The sequence below is a fragment of the Hydractinia symbiolongicarpus genome, chromosome 10, assembly GCF_029227915.1.
Source record: "Hydractinia symbiolongicarpus strain clone_291-10 chromosome 10, HSymV2.1, whole genome shotgun sequence".
NCBI lineage: Eukaryota > Metazoa > Cnidaria > Hydrozoa > Anthoathecata > Hydractiniidae > Hydractinia > Hydractinia symbiolongicarpus.
This window is the reverse complement of record NC_079884.1, coordinates 12,651,524-12,668,787: the sequence shown is the minus strand read 5'-3', so window position 1 is coordinate 12,668,787 and position 17,264 is coordinate 12,651,524. Positions and strand designations below refer to the sequence as shown.

The 17,264-nt window shown below is 34.0% G+C and overlaps 1 protein-coding gene and 1 long non-coding RNA gene across 2 annotated transcripts; both read left to right on the top strand.

The window, feature by feature from the left end:
* The first annotated feature begins 1,587 nt into the window (after positions 1-1,587).
* LOC130612671 (branched-chain-amino-acid aminotransferase, mitochondrial-like) lies at positions 1,588-7,291 on the top strand. Its single transcript, XM_057434024.1, has 11 exons — positions 1,588-2,119; positions 2,221-2,421; positions 2,525-2,755; positions 2,857-3,020; positions 3,132-3,213; positions 3,388-3,442; positions 3,531-3,616; positions 4,109-4,177; positions 5,103-5,174; positions 5,253-5,327; positions 6,774-7,291. The coding sequence occupies exons 1-11, from the start codon at positions 2,024-2,026 to the stop codon at positions 6,813-6,815; spliced, it is 1,173 nt and encodes a 390-aa protein (XP_057290007.1). The 5' UTR covers positions 1,588-2,023; the 3' UTR covers positions 6,816-7,291.
* Positions 7,292-8,467: 1,176 nt separating this feature from the next.
* Positions 8,468-10,961, top strand: LOC130612683 (uncharacterized). Its single transcript, XR_008975520.1, has 3 exons — positions 8,468-8,621; positions 9,310-9,496; positions 10,857-10,961. It is a non-coding gene; the product is annotated as an uncharacterized LOC130612683 (long non-coding RNA).
* The last annotated feature ends 6,303 nt before the right edge of the window (positions 10,962-17,264 follow it).

Sequence of the window (17,264 nt, the reverse complement as noted above, 5' to 3'; positions counted from 1 at the left end):
TTAACGGGTCTAAAATTAGTGATGACAGAAAATGTCAAAATTCGCTATTACTTAAATATGACATCACAATTCATGCAGCATAATTAAATGTGATATTGTTTAAATAAGAAATTTTTGTTACATAATGAATATATTTAATAAACCTACCTTAACTTACCAAAAATCACTTGTACAGAGATCGATTTGGAAAATATGTTTAATCTTTTTAACTTTGTTGCAAAGGCATATTAATTGTTTTCTGCTATGAAAACATTAATGATATCTAATGAAAGTAATTGCTACAAAAAAGACTAGAGCAAAAAAGGGGCTGTCAAGGTGGCAAAAAAAACAAATATATGTGATTGTTCAGAGGAATTTGATAACAAACAAATTTGCATTAAACTTTTACGTTATATCGCTACGAAGCCCATAATTTAACACTAATTAACGCCAGATAAAGTCCACTTTAACAATATAGCGTTAACATGAGATAACATTATAGCGTTAATTATGATTGCAAAATAGCGCTAATGTTCAATTATAACGTTAATAGCGCTAAATTAACGTTAAAAGCATTACATTAACTAGCATTGTCTATTCTTAAGCTTAAGAATTATTCAAAAAAAATAATAGGGCCACATCGTGACTTTGTGTAAAGGTTACAAAAATTTGAATGAATAATACTCTCTACAATCTCTATTCCAGGTATTAAAATAGATAATCTGTATAGCAAAAGCCCACCATGCGTTCTTAAAGTCTTTTTCAGGAATATTTGAGTAGGTGTGTGATGGTTCGATATTTTAACAAAATTTATATAGAAATTGTTTGAATAACACTTGTGGCATAAAGAAAGGAATCCAATAAATTCGGAACTGGTATGGTTTCCAATTGTTTTGTCAAAAAAGAAATTATCTACAATTAAATCCATGATAAAATGTCCATTCCACCTGTAAGCGCAGTTTTGCAGACTTGCTTTATCTGTGCTTCCTCGGCGTTCACCTTCGCATTAGAAAAAAGTGTCTGACTAAGACAGAAATTTATCTGATGTTTTATCTGACGAAAGTTCGAAACGAGCTACGGGGAGTCAGTTGTGCAGGAAAAGTCTCAGCCCTGTTCGCATTATTTGATATGGCCAAAAAAGGAATTTTGCCAGCACACAAAAAATCAAAATGGCGTAATCCTGCTTTATAACGTTAATAGCATTATTAGTATGTCTTTAACGTTATCATTACAAAAAATTTGTATTAGTGTTATTAAGGTTATAGCGTTAAATGTTAGCACCAAAGCGTTAATATTACCGCTTTAAACGCTATTTAAAGTCAAGTGTTTGTTATCAAATTCCCCTGGACAGTCACAAATATTTAAAAAAAGATATCTGGGGGTTACATGAACTTTTACCAATAAGTAAATATGGCATTGAAAATTTCTTATGAAAATCATTTAGGTAAATCCAACTTGTAAAAGTAACTTGGGATTCCTTTAAAGAGCGAAAGATTAACCAACATTTAAATCATATTACAACAAAGCGCAACACCATTTGGGGGCTACAAAGATAAAATTGACAGAAGATCCTACTAGGTCAAACGAGGCATTCTCATCACGTGGGCTGTCCATGTGAATTTTTTCTTGTAACGGATGACTTTTAAAGCAAGAGAACAAAGACGATATAATTTGTGCAACGCAAAATTAAGCAGATCGTGGTTTTGGTTATAACAGTTCCGTCATATACTACATTCAAGAATAAAAATAATAAACCGAAATCCTATTTGTTTATATTCACCGCGCACGTGGTTAAACTGAAAAAGGTAAACAAGCGTGGTCAATAATGATAGCCCAAGCCGAACTACATAATTAAATAAATATTATTTTTAATATCTTAGGTTACCGTGTCATTTCAGCTGATGCACATTTTATAATATAGTTTTTACTTGAGCTGGCTATTTGTGCCATTTTGTTAGCTAGCAAAACTTTTTAAAAAAATACATGCTCGGTTTTAGTTTCGAGAAATTTTCTAACACTCGTTTGTTTTTAATGGGCAAGAGTGATGGCATTTTTAAATAGCATAAGAAGATTCAAGAATGTAGCAAATATAAGAAGACTGCAATCACTGGTTGATGTTAAAGGAGAAAAGAATATCCAGGTTTGACCAGCCATATGTCTGTTTCCTATTGTGTGTTACTTCTGCTGTATTTGTATATAATATTGTATAGATTAAGTTTATTGTGATTGCATTTTATTTAGAGTAGAAATCTAAAAGTGTTTCTAGCAGACCAACTAAAGCCAAAGATTAAAGTAAAAGATTTGCCCTTTGGAAAGGTTATGACTGACCACATGCTGCAGATAGAATGGGATAAAGAGCATGGATGGGGTACTCCAGTAATTAAACCCCATGAAGTATTTCAGTTGCATCCTGCAGCTGGAGTTTTGCAATATGGTGGACAGGTCAATACATTCCTATGAGTTGTTTTGTTTTTTATGCTTGTTTGTTTGTTTGTTTGTTTTACAAGAATATAAAATTTGAATAAACATTTGCATATTTTTTTAGATTTATGAAGGTATGAAAGGTTTTTACGGTGTCGATAAAAAGATTAGAGTATTTCGACCAAGCTGTAATGTTGCTCGCTTCAACATCTCTGCAAGAAGAATGGCACTGCCTACTTTCAATGAAAATGAACTTTTAAGATGTATACTTGAACTAGTTGAAATTGAAAAAGATTGGGTTCCAAAAGAAGATGGTTGTTCACTATATATACGACCATCACTAATCAGCTTAGATGTAATAATTGTTTAAATTACTACTCCTACTGTTCTTTCTTTGTTTTAGTTGTACTTTTGTTGTAAGGTATTTTATTATTACCTGTGTGGTGATCTTTTTAGACTGTCTCTGCTGATCAAGATATAAATAAAGCTTTGTTATTTGTTATACTGTCTCCAGTTGGATCATATTTTAAAGGGGATTCCATGCAACCAGTATCCCTTCTTGCAGAACCCAGCTATGTCAGAGCATGGCCAGGTGGTCTGGGTGAATGCAAAGCTGGCGGGTATATTAGAGACATTTTGTATTAGGATATTTGATAACATCATGAGATTAGTTGAATTTGTATATAAAGACAATGTGCTGTATTAATTTGTTAAATATTTTTTCTGTTTAGTAATTATGGTTCCACGGTATTTCTTCAAAAGGAAGCAGAAAAGAAAGGATATAATCAAATTTTATGGCTTTTCAATGATGAGGTCAATTTTTTTAAAACAAATTGGCATTATATATACTGATTTGCGTAAAACTTTCTTCAAATATTAATTACAGTATTCTTTATAAAGATATACTTTGTGGAATGTTTTATAGTTGTGTAAGTTATGATTTAATTACAAAAAAGTTATTAGTATTTTAAATTTTATTTATGATAGGTAACAGAAGCAGGAACAATGAATATATTTATGCATTGGGAAAATGAAAATGGAGGTATACCCTTCACATTATCTATGGAACATCAGAATTCTATGAAAAACAAAATCCATAAGCTTTTAAGATTTCTCAAACGTTTTTCTAGAGGAAGAATTGATTACTGCACCTCTAGATGGACTAATTTTACGTGGCATCACAAGAAAGTCATTTTTAGAATTAGCAAGAAAGTGGGTGAGTTGATTGTTTTGCGCATATTTCATCTTTTCAAAATTCCCTATTTTTACTTATACTAAATTTTGTATTTAAATTATATCTATAGTAGATGACACAACATTTTTTATCTCTATAATATCAGGAACGAACCAAAATTTAAGAAACATACCACTATTGTAAAGTTGTGTTGTATGTCTCGATTTGTCTCGATTTTTTACAGACTGTTCGGTACTTTATTCAAGAATAATCCTGTAGGGAAATAAAAATTTATTTGTATGCGTATATATTATGGCTAACGTTATTATGGTTATTAGGTCCTAGGTACCCGTGAAACCTAACAACTATAGGTTCTTTCAACTACTAACTCACAAAAATATTGAAATTTAGTTATCGTTGGAAAGCATTTTCAGAAAATAAAATAAAGATCTTTAGGTTTTACAAATTTCAGAAAAGCTCTATTAAATTTAGGAAACGTTCAGGTTAAACCCCAAAAGTACTTTCTTTTTTCAGGATGAATTTTTGGTGTCAGAAAGAACATTTACTATGAAAGACGTTGTCAAAGCTTTAAAAGAAAATAGGGTATGCTTAACCTGTTTAAATAAACATTTTGTTGTTGCTAATTGTTAACTAAACAAGAATTTATATTAATCTAGCATAAACTCCATTTTAATGTTTCACTAAGAGTTCTGGTAAAATTAAAACTAGTAATAAAAGTACAAATACTTGATAGAGGCCCTAACCCCTTTGATAAAAAATATATACTGAACGCCTACCTTAAATAAGTACCTTCTTTATTTCAAACAATTTACCCATTCTGTGCCTGGTACTTTGCACATTAATCAATAAAGCTAAAAATTAGTTAGATCTTTGTCTTACATTGTTTTCTAAACACCCGAAAATTTCTAAATTTAAATAATTTCTTCTTAAATTTGCGTAAAAAATTATTACAATATCTTTTCAATATTAATAATGAGGACCTTTTTTGAATTAACGCTCTTCTTTAATGTCGCAAAATTAAATGAGCGCTATTTTTATTTAAGGTGTGTTGCATTGCAATAACAGCCTGTGACCTGTACACACGACATTTGAAAATAAAATATCAGTTACATGCTTTTTTACTATACGTACATGAGGCTAAAACCCTTCAAAAATTGAAGGAACTGGTAGGTAACATCTAGCCTGCAGTTAATAAATAACAAAGAGTAAAAAACAGGGATTATAAAACAAAAGTTTCAGTTTTTGTTCCAAAAGTTATGTGGGTTAATACGTGATTAAAGCTTAAGTTTTATTCTGATTGTTGCGCTACCTGAAATGAGCAATCAAACACGTGAATTTGATATTTTAAAGCAAGCATCAAGTAACCTTGTTAAAGATAAACTAAAACAGTATTGATCCTTAGCCCAAATGTTTTACAATTTTTAAAAAATTGTGTAATAAACAATGATAAAATGTCCAACATATTGCTATCAGCTTTTTAATTTTTACTTTTTGTTACTATTTATAGATCAAAGGTATTTTTGCTGCTGGCACAGCATGCGTTGTCTGTCCTATTGGAAAAATTTTGTACAAAAATCAGGTATTGATCGAATGATTTATTATTTAAGCTGAAATAAAAATATTGATGCAGTATTAACGTTTGTTTCATGTGTTTTAGCTTTTAGAAATTCCGTGTACAGAATCAGACGGAATGTTAGCACCTCGATTTTACAAGTCATTGTTAGATATACAGGTATGATAATCTGAATTGCCTAGAAAGTAACTCAGGGATCCCAAGATTAAAAGTAATGTTAAGCTGATATTTTAGAATTTATTAACCGCCTGCCTTCTCGCCCATTCTTTAACAGGTTGAAAACCAATATATGCAACCAATATATACAATGGCGCTTTTGTAGTTTGAAAATTCTTAAACATCAAGTGAATTTCTTTTTACGATCCTAAGAAAGATAAGATCTTTTTCCATTAAAGATTTAGACTTAAAAAATGGGAACAATTAGAAAATGTAATATCTGAGGATGAACATGAAATTTTTTTTATTTTCGCAGTCTAAAATTGTTTCTTTTTAAAAATTATAAGTAACTACCTCTTTTAGCACCCCTCTCGAATAAGCGACTAGGAATATAATGATTAAATAATTTCCCAGGGCGGCTTGTTTAAATGTTTATAGTAATAAAATGGACTGATTGTACTAAGAGTTATGAAAGCGTGTTAAAAGGCAACCATGACACTGCTTTACTGTAAGAAATTGTCGCAAGAAAAAAAATTAGGGAATCACGCACATCACAAATTTCGATAAGGAGTTATTTTCATGAATCTATTAAAAATAAAACACATCGTATTGATTTATTTTTATAATTCGTCGCAATTAAATTTTTAGGAGATATTTTTTTGGTAAGATAATATTTCTTGCTGCAACCGGAATCCATGTTAAATAAATCCAATACAATACGAGATAAAATCAACTTACAAAGTTTAAAATACAGAGAAAATGCACAAAAGGAACAGATGAACTTCCAATGTAATTATAGAATTTCTCTATTATCTAATGTGGGATAATGAAGAAATTCTAACATAAGTCTTGCGTTAGCAAGAAGATTTTAGGATACCTGGCTAAAAGGGTAATAAAGTTTCCACACACAAACATACTATGTAGACATTCACAGTGGAAACGTAATGACGCATATTTCATAAACGTAATATTTAAACCACATCACTACCGGCGTTAAAATAAATGAAAGAGCTCGCACAAAATAAATTTACAGATTAAAAGTAGAGATAAAGTATCTCTCTAGTAGACTTCATTTATCCCTCCCTGAGTCTTGTTACGCATAATTTAGGTTTAATCCCGCGATTCGATAAAACTACATTAATGGGGAATTAATGGTGGACAAAATTGTTGGGGAGGATTGTTATTAATTTTTTCGGGTGCTAGTTTTCGCGACGATTGCCCAGATGATACCATTCGCGAAATATCACCAATTTGCGAAAAATCACCAATTTGCTCAACTAAATCAAAAGCTATGTATGTAAATCAATTTATTTTAAAACATTTGGAAGAAATTGATATCATTTTTACTTTATTCACGAAAATTCATAACCGCGAAATATAATTTTTTGGCCCAAAAAAATTTGAGCCATTAAGTTGTCTTTATTATGCTGTAGTTTCTCTTTGTTATAGTACGGACGCACTCCACATGAATGGGCGCCTATTATATGCTAGATGACGTACGAAACGACAGACCTGTCGTCATGACATCGGCGATGTGATGTGTTGGTATTTCTGACGCGACTATTTATCAATTTACCACACAAAGGGATAATTGTTTGCATTTTCATGAGTTGCACGACTCCGAGTATCTTTTTGTACTTGCATATTTAAAATGGATGTAACACAAAACAGACCAATTGACCATGAAAACATTTTCTGGAAAAAAATGTTGTATTTGCACTTTTTTAAAGATTTAAATGTCTATCAGGTTTAAATGTCAACACATCCGTTAGTTCATGGTCTTCAATTGTAAAGTGCTACAATACTTCCTGGTGTTGACGACTTAAAATCCTATATTTCTATGCACTTATTTTATAACAATATAACAATTGAACATATATATTATACGTAAATTTGTTTTGTTGCATTAAATTATATTCTTATCGTGTATTTTTTTTTCTTTGAAATAAGATGATATATGTCGCTCCCATCTTTCTAATCCCTTTGCTTCTACTTTAAAGATGAAAAAAAAGATGATCCATATGTCACGCTTGTCCGGGGTTGTTAGGTATATTACACATAAGAACGCCGTCAAAACAGTCACAATTCATTAAGCGTCAAACTGCTTCAGAGTTAAAATATCAACTGATAAAGGATTTAGATTAGGCATGTCATTCTCGTCTTCAGAGCTCTTTGTGGTTTGGGTTTATCTCACAGAGCTCTAGGGACGAGAATGCATGTCAGCTATGTAAGTAAGAAAGTAGAAGAATGTGTCATCATACGTATTGTTTCAATAGATATTACGTCGTTGAAGCTGTACATGTAAAAAATAAAATCACCCCAAATCTAGAAAATTTCCTCTATATGATGGCTGAGAGGAATTCGCAATTTTTTTTATTATTCTAAGTCACACTTCATGGGCAATTTTAGTGTTAATTCTTTTAAGTCGAACTTATACTTGTAGCTCTAAACAATATCTATATGTGTGTCTTCTGTTGAGCAGTTGCCAACCTCGTTCCCAGGTCTTGTTAGCTTATTTTACATTTGGACGGAATCACGTTTCGTCAAAATATAAAATATAACTAGCAAGCGCCGAAAACGAGATTCAGCAGTAACTTCAACAATACGATGTTTCAGAGAGTGCAAGCGCAGTTCTTCTTTACCAGGCATTTCTTGAAACAGGGTCCAAGTAACTTAAAGGAAAACTTGGATAAAAACATTCGATAAAGGTTTTCTCGAGAATAACTGCTGTTTTTACAGAGGGAATTGGGTAATCTTAGTCTATACATTGCGAACACAGGACCTATATTGATAACACTGTTAAAGCTCTATGCATTAGACGACGTCTTAAGTCGTTTCCTTGGCGCCACATTTTACGACGCGCCATTTTCATAAGATGTCGTGCCATTTCTTAGAATAAATAAAAACTTTTATTATCTGCAATCTCAGATATTTTTTTTACTTTTCCCTGGTAGAATAAAGATCAAAAGCCGTAAGATAAGTGTTGGATTAGTCACTGAGAATGCGTTCCTCGTCTTAACCTAATTTTTTGGGGTTTTATGCATTACCGTCACTTAAGCAAGCAATCTACGAAAATACATTTCCTTCAAACGCAATATAATCGCATAAACTTTAATCACAATTTCATGACTGTCTACTATTGACATTGTTGTAGTGAGTTTGTTTCTCTACCTGTATGCTAAAATATTTTAATGATGGTTGCCCAGTTGCTATGGTTTTCTTAGTATTATATTATTTCTCGGTATATCTACCATTTTGCAGTTTGGTAACCTGTCTAACACACCCTTGAACGACAACGTATGTATCGTAACACTTTTTCTTTATATTTTTATATTTTGTTCTTAGATCAGTTGAATTTATTTTACAGCTGAGGATTGTATAGTGAATACATGAAACTCTGAGTACTGTAAAAGCTCAGTTTACTTTATTACCCTTGTTATATGGCTCCTGTGATTTAATGTTATAGTCGAGCACTGTTTTGAGGATAGCATTACGCATCTGTATTGAATATATTTTGTTCAGAAATATTTTTAGCGTTTATATCTAACTTGTATTTTATTTATCATCTGTGGTTTTAACATTTTGTAAAAACATGAAAACAAGAATTTTCACCAAGTTGCGAATCAAGCTGTGCAAATTAGAAAAAACTAACTTGGTGCCACTACCTCATCTTCGCATAAAGATCCTTGAGGTTAAAAGTTGTAGCGAAGTACACTAGAAAGTTCTAGTATCTTTGTTACTTCTTCCAAAACATTCAAAAAGTTTACTTATTACGAAATAAAAAACTAACGAACTAGTGTGACATGTTTTTTGTATTCATTTTTTCTGCCAACCCCCTTCTCTCCATTGTTCTAAAATGCTTGACCTCTTCTACCGTTATATAAAAACTTAAAAACAGTTGGAAACTAGATTGCTTAAAGAAACACATATTCCCACACGCTGTGTGACCACTGCATATTTTTCGCATCATTCGTTAACTTCTTAGATTCACTGCAGTCATGAAAAACTTGACCGCAACGTTATTGATGGTTTTGTTACTTGTTGGAAGCGTACAGGCTTTAACAAGTGGAGCAAGAACTGGCGTTAGGCGGGGAAAGAAAGAAGTCAAGGCTTCTACACTGAGCAAAGAAAACATGCAAGCGAAAAAAGACGTTGAACGAATTTACAAAGAGGTAACCTTTGCAGATTTTGTTTTTGATGGTTATAAAACAGGCCTGTAGCTACAACTTATAATAAGATTTTATCTATATTATAATACCCGTATACGTCTATCCGTCCGTCTGTCTGTCACGCAAAATGGTAGCTTAGCTGCGTAGGTAGCCCGTGGATTTTTCCACGGGCTAACGACTAGTAATACATAATTTACAGTGTTTTTACATCACCTAAACGTTTGAATTTGAAACATTTGAATTTCTAATTCTTATATTCTCTTTCTCATCCGAAGCGATATGCCATAGGTTAGCAAAACATTACTCCCTGACGCGGCACTTGCAGAACAAAGATCTTTGCCTGCGTAAGAGAGGTGTTCAGTTTGGAGAAGAAACGAGAAAAAGAAATAAAAATTACTTAGTAAAAAGGTAACTGAGAAGGAATAGAGAGGAAAAATAACGACTAGAATTTCTAAACGCCAATTATTTTTAAAATTGTTTGGAAAAAAAGAAAATAAGTACATAGTGAAAAAAAACTTTGCCAACGTCTCTTTATGAAGTTACGTTCAAGCATAATATTCACACAGGTCTAGAAAATGGAATGGAGTGTCTGCTTTAAAGAGGTTAATTGCGAAAATTTTTCTATGAGGATGTCCACTTTAAAAAGGTTCTCAAGCATTACGTTCTTTGATCTACACCTAAGTTTACCCAGATATCCTACCCGCTACACTCCTCTTTGAGATCAAAATCTCAAAACCTCGAGGCTCAAATACTTGCGTTCACTTTATTGGTATAAAATATAATGAAGAATAAAACTCAGCTAACATATAGGAATGGAATATAGTATAAAACTAAAATATTAATGAAATGTGCCGAAAATATAAACATGCGGAACTGTCACGTGATCATAACTACACTTTGTCGAACAGTTGACAAAGAGTGCTGTATTTGTTACCATTAAAGCGCAAATTGTAGAAAATTTAGCAAATTGAAGCGAGGGATTACAGGGCGAGGGGGGATGGTCGCTTTCTCTGCTTCTCCCCCCTAGTTGCTACGGCTCTGGATACTCTTTGGAGAATTGATTGTTTGCAAGAATTTGTATATGGTGTTATTTGTCGAAAAACTCAAATAATAGGGACTACGAAAAGGTTTAAGTAGGGTCCCCGTCATCAATATTTTTAATCGCCATCAGCTTGACTTTCGTGTAAGTCACTAAAGTCGAATAATTTAATATCGCTTTGTTAGGGAATTATCTTCGTTCCACCCCCACTCCTTATCAACGTGGCACAATTCACAAATAACCCTCACAGCGTCCTTTCACCTCAACTTATTTTGTTAAGTAACATCCCTATTTTCAGATTTTTTTTTCTATTGTTTTTATTAGATTGGAAGTACCTTCAAAGTTCAGAGAGAAAAACTGAAATACTGATGGAAGTTGATAAAAATGTGATGTAAATTTAAATAACATAAAGATTCTCAATTTAATTGATATTTTGCCGTGTTTATTTCCCTGTTTGTATTATCCCTAATGGCATATCAACCTCAATCCTAGTGCTTTTTGTCTCTCAATAGCGCTGCGCTTCTCGACCGATCTCACGAAAAATGTTTGCTCACCGTCAGATATATAAAAGAAGAACAGGGCCTAATATTGAGGATGGTGGTATGGACCGACTTCTCAGGTTAATAAAACATGGTCTATAGAAATCCAATAAATTTTGATTTCCGTGGAAGTAAAAAAGGTAACTTAATCAATACGAATTAGTCAGCGGACGCAAATTTGCAACCTCGTTCCCACGACTACTTGCCTAAGAACATCGTTGCCCAAAATCAAAAAATATACGATGTCCTGGGGACGAAATTGGAGAGATTTGGTACTGGGCTATGGGTGGGAGAAATTTTGTGCTAGGAAATGGTGGAGCTAAAGAAAATACCAGATTTCAGAAAAGATGCGTTTCTGATATTGAAATCCGACAAAGGACCTGGGAACGATGTTGGGACAGCTATTACTTACACAATTTCGTGATTTTATAAACATAAAATTTGTACACTTTAAAAAATCCAATTTCATCTAATTTTCTAATTTCCTATTGAATAGATCAACTTTGCACACCACATTTGATATCTTGCATGGAGGACAAAATGTGAACAGACACAAGAGCAGAAAAAGGAGATCATTCTCCCATAACTTCTTTGTCTTTTTTTTTCTTCAATTGCTCTATAACTTGTTTGAACGTTCAACAGTAACAACTTTCAATTTGACTAACCAATTCTCTAAAATTTTATAACGACGATCCTTTCCAACGTTGATAGTAGTTTTTTCGTCGTCTACATTTCATAAATGTCCAAGTCAACGTGAGAGAACACAGAAGCAAAGCTGTTATAACAACAAAACATATAATAACAGACTGCCATGTTGATAACCTTCTGTCAACGTTCGGTGGAACTGACGTAGTGGCTAAAACGAACCAAATATCTATTACAATGTCAGGGGCGTATTAGGCACTTATTTTTACTAAATGAGGCATCTCGTTCCCAGGCCTTCCTTTTCGCTTTCTGATATGCAGCCAGCACTTCATAGCAGAAAGCGAAAATGAAGCTTGTGACGAGTTGGGGGGAGGGTAGTTATATTGCATCATTGCATGGCACACCACAGTTGTTAGTGGTAATGATTTTGACCACCGAGATTGGGATTGACTTAAGATGCATCTTCTTTCCCTTAATCACGCTTAATCAAAAAATATTATGGGGTGTAGGGGTGTTTGGCCCATCGCACTCCCCCACCCTCCCAACTTAATTATGCAGAGTTATTAATAAGGTATGTAAAACCAGAATGCTGAAACTGTCAAGCCTTCTACATCAAAACCTGCATTATGAAGTATTTAACATTAGGGTCCATGAAGAGTTGAAAATTTAAAGAAAAGGAAATATTGACGACAGCAAAAGTTGAAACTATTTCGGATTTTGCATCTAACCAACTAATCTTGTATCCTTAATTTGCTGTCACCCTATTCACTAGTTTTTTTGCCCTTTTCGCTGTCTTCTCTCATATTATTTTAAAGTAAGATACCCTGGGGACGGGGGTCCACTATAACAAAGTTTAAAATATGTAATCTAATTAATGAGAACAAGAAGACAACGCGACTTAAAAAATCAAGCCTTTGATTACGACTTTCAATGATGCATGAAGTAAAATTCGTATGTTATGGCCAATGTTAGAAGGCTCTACACTTAGAAAATTGTAATTTTAATTCTGCCTGGTCTAAGAAAAATAGAGAAAAAAAAAAGTATTAAATATTAGATCAGAATATCATAGACGTAAAAGAGCCTGTGGACGAGGTTAGGTGAATGCTTTTTCGTGTTTTTCTAAATTTGAAGTTAATATAAAAATTAATTAATGTGAGCGGTTTTAGAAAAGAGAAAACATGTTTATTTTCGGGAAATGGCTACGTCATTCAGTTTAAATAAAATGTCACTGCAATGGAACATTGTTCTTGATTCTCTTTCTGACTACTTTTATTCTGATATGATGTGTCAACTTGATTTCAAAGTAAAAGTGGATTTTCTGACTCTCTGAAATAAGTTAAATACTTTGCTCATGTCAATAGATTATTCGACATTCAGTGGTGTTCTGGTATATTTCTGGTAATCAGGATTGTAAATAATTTTCAAGCTTGATACAAATTTAACGCAATAAAATAATTACCTTCTTGTGACGCATCAAACATATTGCTTGTCATTGTTAGGCATAACAACAGTACAACTACTAATTTTGAACCCATTGCCGATTTTCTCGTTAAAAGTCTTAGACCATGTTAAACAAAAAATTGACTAAAAAATAAAAACAGATCAAAACAGCCTTTCTACTATGTAATTCCTAAAACAACTCTGTTTAATGTAAATATTTAAGCGCGTGTTTGTCGAAATTGTGTTATTATAATATATCCAATGAAGGTCGAGAAGCTTAAACATGCACCACAAATCAGCGAATGATTAAATAATCTTTCAGTATCGGTGGCTCAGACGGTAAAGCGCTAGTCTCACGTGCAAAGGTCGTGGGTTCGATCCCGATATAAGGCCGTCGCGTAGCTGGCAAATTGTAGCACATACGAGAGCTTATAACACTGTAGAGCCCCTTTGTAGTCTTCTTTAATATAATAAATCTCTCGAATTTAGTGAGGGTTTAACAGGGTCAACTTGTCCCCAGGGGTCCAAATATCATAGGTGTGGAAGAGCCTGCAGACAAGGTTGCTACTACTACTCATTTATTTAGGTGGCAGCCCAAAGCTGATATGGAAGCATGAAAGGGCCATGGCGTACCTTATTTAAAAAAATCTATACTGTAATGTTCCGTATATGCGTGCCAAGAAAAATGGTACCGTAGATAGCAATTATTATACCGACATAATTTTATTCATGCACACTATTAAGGTGGTTCGCCTAGAACAATTTGTAAATTTCAAGAATTGTCATTTAGTTGTTTCTGACAGCAAATTCAAATACTTGGGAATGACGAATTGTTAAAGAAATGCCAACATGGACAGACACAAAATGTCAACGAGTCATTAAACAATCTGGACACGGTGTCCGAAACGGATATATGTTAGAAACAGTACTTTCAAAACTGTAGTTGCCTCAGCTGTAATAACATATAATGATGGAGCATTAAGACTTTACCCTGTGTTTGAAAAATCTGGGATAGAAATTGGGTATTTCACAAACATTTTAAGTCAAAAGTGTGATGTCAAGCGTATCAAGCACGCCAACCGAAAGTCCACTGAGAAGTGTAAAAACAGACGTAAACGCCTTAGAGGTATAAGGAAAAGATTCAAGGATAAGGAGGAGCAGGAGGAAGGACAAGTGTATCGTTATGGACAATTTTGAGCTTGTTTTATGGCATGAATGTATATTCTATATTATATATTAAACTTTACTCGCGTTTTTCTCAAAAGTCATTTTTTCAATATTTTTCGCACTCTTAGAAAACATAACTTCTAATATAATTGAGGTATTGAGCTGAAATTTTGCATGATGGTAGCTGAATATATTGTAAATGTGGTCTATGAAGCAGATTTTTCAAAAATAATCCATTTCTGATAATATTTTACTTTATTTGACCAGTGGTTTTAGAAAATTTCATAATCTCAAGTTTGAAAGCCAACCTGGTGGCTCAAAGGCAAAAATTGAAAAATCTGTTCCATAGGCCACGTGCTAAAAGTCATAAAGAACATTTCATCTTGTTTTGACCATTTTTGATTGAGTTATTTAATCTAAAAGAAGTTTTAGAAAAAGGCCCATTTATCGCTTAAATATGCGCATAAATTATGACGTCATCATCCAAATTTTTAAATTTGTGATTTTTCAGAGTTTTTTATTAATAGGTATCACTATACCAAAACTTATTGGGTTATCTTCATTTTTTTTAAAAAAAAGTGCCTTCTCCCCTTGTGCCACCTTAAGCTTCATCATTTCCATTTTTTTTAAACTAGGGCGTCACGAGGGGATTTTTCAGGCGAAAACTGCGGAGACTTTTTCAGCCTAACAACTAAACAAGAATTCGATTGATGGAAGTGTTGTCCAGCTTACCAGTTTTCCTAATGAGTATAGGCTCTTGGGTGGTTGTTCTGAGGAAAATTTCAGATATTCCCGACTTTTCCGGTGTTTTGAAAATAGCCAAAGGCCGGTTTCCGCTGTTGATATTTTTTGCACTATTTAGGCATAATATGGCCAAAATTTTCCCGGTTTTCTCACTTTTGGGTTATTTTCATGGATGTGGTCAGAAAAAGACGAAAATAAAAAAATAAATTGGACTTGAACTCGTGCGTTCTAATGAACCAGTGTTTCTGATTTGGATTACACTATTGTACAGTTTTTTTAGGCAAGATGTAGGTACTCACTCCCAGGTGAATCCGGATTATCGAAACGAACAGTTATTTTGTTGATGAAAAGTAGTGCTAGTCATAGAACACTAATTTGCACGTTTTCTCAAATTGCAGCGCTTATGACATATTTAGGTTTTTATTGTATAGCAACGCTTATAGCAACCATTTTCGCATTTCTAGACAGCTTCCTTGCCCCTCCGTCGATGTTTAATTCTTTGCAATAGCTAGATGATACTTTAGAGTCTCCTAGAACAATATATAAGAGTTTTGAATATTATAATATCCACACGCAGTCAGAAAGTTGTCTTAACGATGCACACTCCAACTCGTCATCAACTAGACTTATGACAATTTCTTAGGTATTTGGTGCTTTACAGGTAAAAATAGTGCTGCCGTACACCTTTTGTTGATGCACAAGTCAAGAATGTCCATAAAATGATCTTTAAACAAGTTTTTTTGCCGTTAAGTTCGGAATCCACGCGAAACAAGAATTCTTAAGATCGAAACAAACACACTTTACAATTTCCTCTGCCATTATTGCAAGCATTAGTACCACCTAGTGTTTAAATGAAACCGATTTTCAAATCGAAGTTTTGTCTTTCAGTTATTTTATCGAGATATTGCCTGTTTCGCCCTGTTTTAGCTTTTCTGTCGTCCAAAGAATACCGCATCAGTTCTCTGGAAGACGAGTCAGCCTTGCGAAAATGCGCATCACTCAATCCATACATGTGATCCTTGAGGAACAAAAGCGGCCAAAAAGGCGCTTGAAATAACGCACGTTATTCAGTTATTTGGTTGGACGTCGAGCAGCAAAATGGCATATTTTGCCTATACTTCTCCTAGCAACTGGTAACCATGGCAACCAATTAATGAAATTTCCGACTTAATTTTGTCGTACCGTCACATATTATGATATCCTCATCAAATATCTTCGGGAAAGACAATCCTCTGCGATATAGTTTTTTCGAGGGGTAGCACCTGAAGCTTCCAAATTACGACAGAATCCTTTGATTAGCTCGCTTTTTTTTCCGAATATTTTACACGCTTATCCCGTCAGATGCATAAGTTTCAATATCTCATACTTTCTGGCCATCACGTCAGACATACAGAAGCCGATCAGGGACATGTTATACTTTACGTTTAGTTTACAGTACGATTTTAAGATAACTAGTCGTTAGCCCGTGGAAAATCCACGGGTTCGCCCGTCCTTTTTATACCGCGTTACGTGCTTCCCGGTATTGCGAAGCCAAGCTACCATTTTGCGTGACAGACAGACATACAGATGTATACGGGCATTATAATATAGTCGTTAACCCGTGGAAAAATCCACGGGGTCGCCCGTCGCGTTCACTCGTCCTTTAAATTTACCCGTCGCAACAAAGTGGATAAAAATATATCGCCTTTGATATTCGTGCGCATTTTAAAAATTTCGTGTTTCCGTTACGGGACGCCGCTTACGAGTATTATAAATCGTATTTGATATTCGTGTTTCCGTAACATCATTTTGTAACTCAGCGGGGGGTCCGCGCAAAGACAGACAGACGACGGGTATTATTAAAGAGACTAGTCGTTGCCCGTGGAAACATCCACGGGTTCGCCCGTCCATTGTATTTACCCGTCGCAACAAAGTGAATAAAAATATGTCGCATTTGATATTCCTGTTTCCGTAACATGATTTTCTAACTCAGCGGGGGTCCGCGCAGAGACAGACAGACGACGGCTATTATTATAGAGACTAGCCGTTAACCCGTGGAAAAATCCACAGGGTAGCCCGTCCTTTTTATATTGCATTTCGTGTTTCAGCCACGGGACTCGCCTATCGCGGACAGACAGACAAAATACGGCTATTATTAAAGAGACTAGTCGTTGCCCGTGGAAAAGTCCACGGGTTCGCCCGTCCTTTATATTTACCC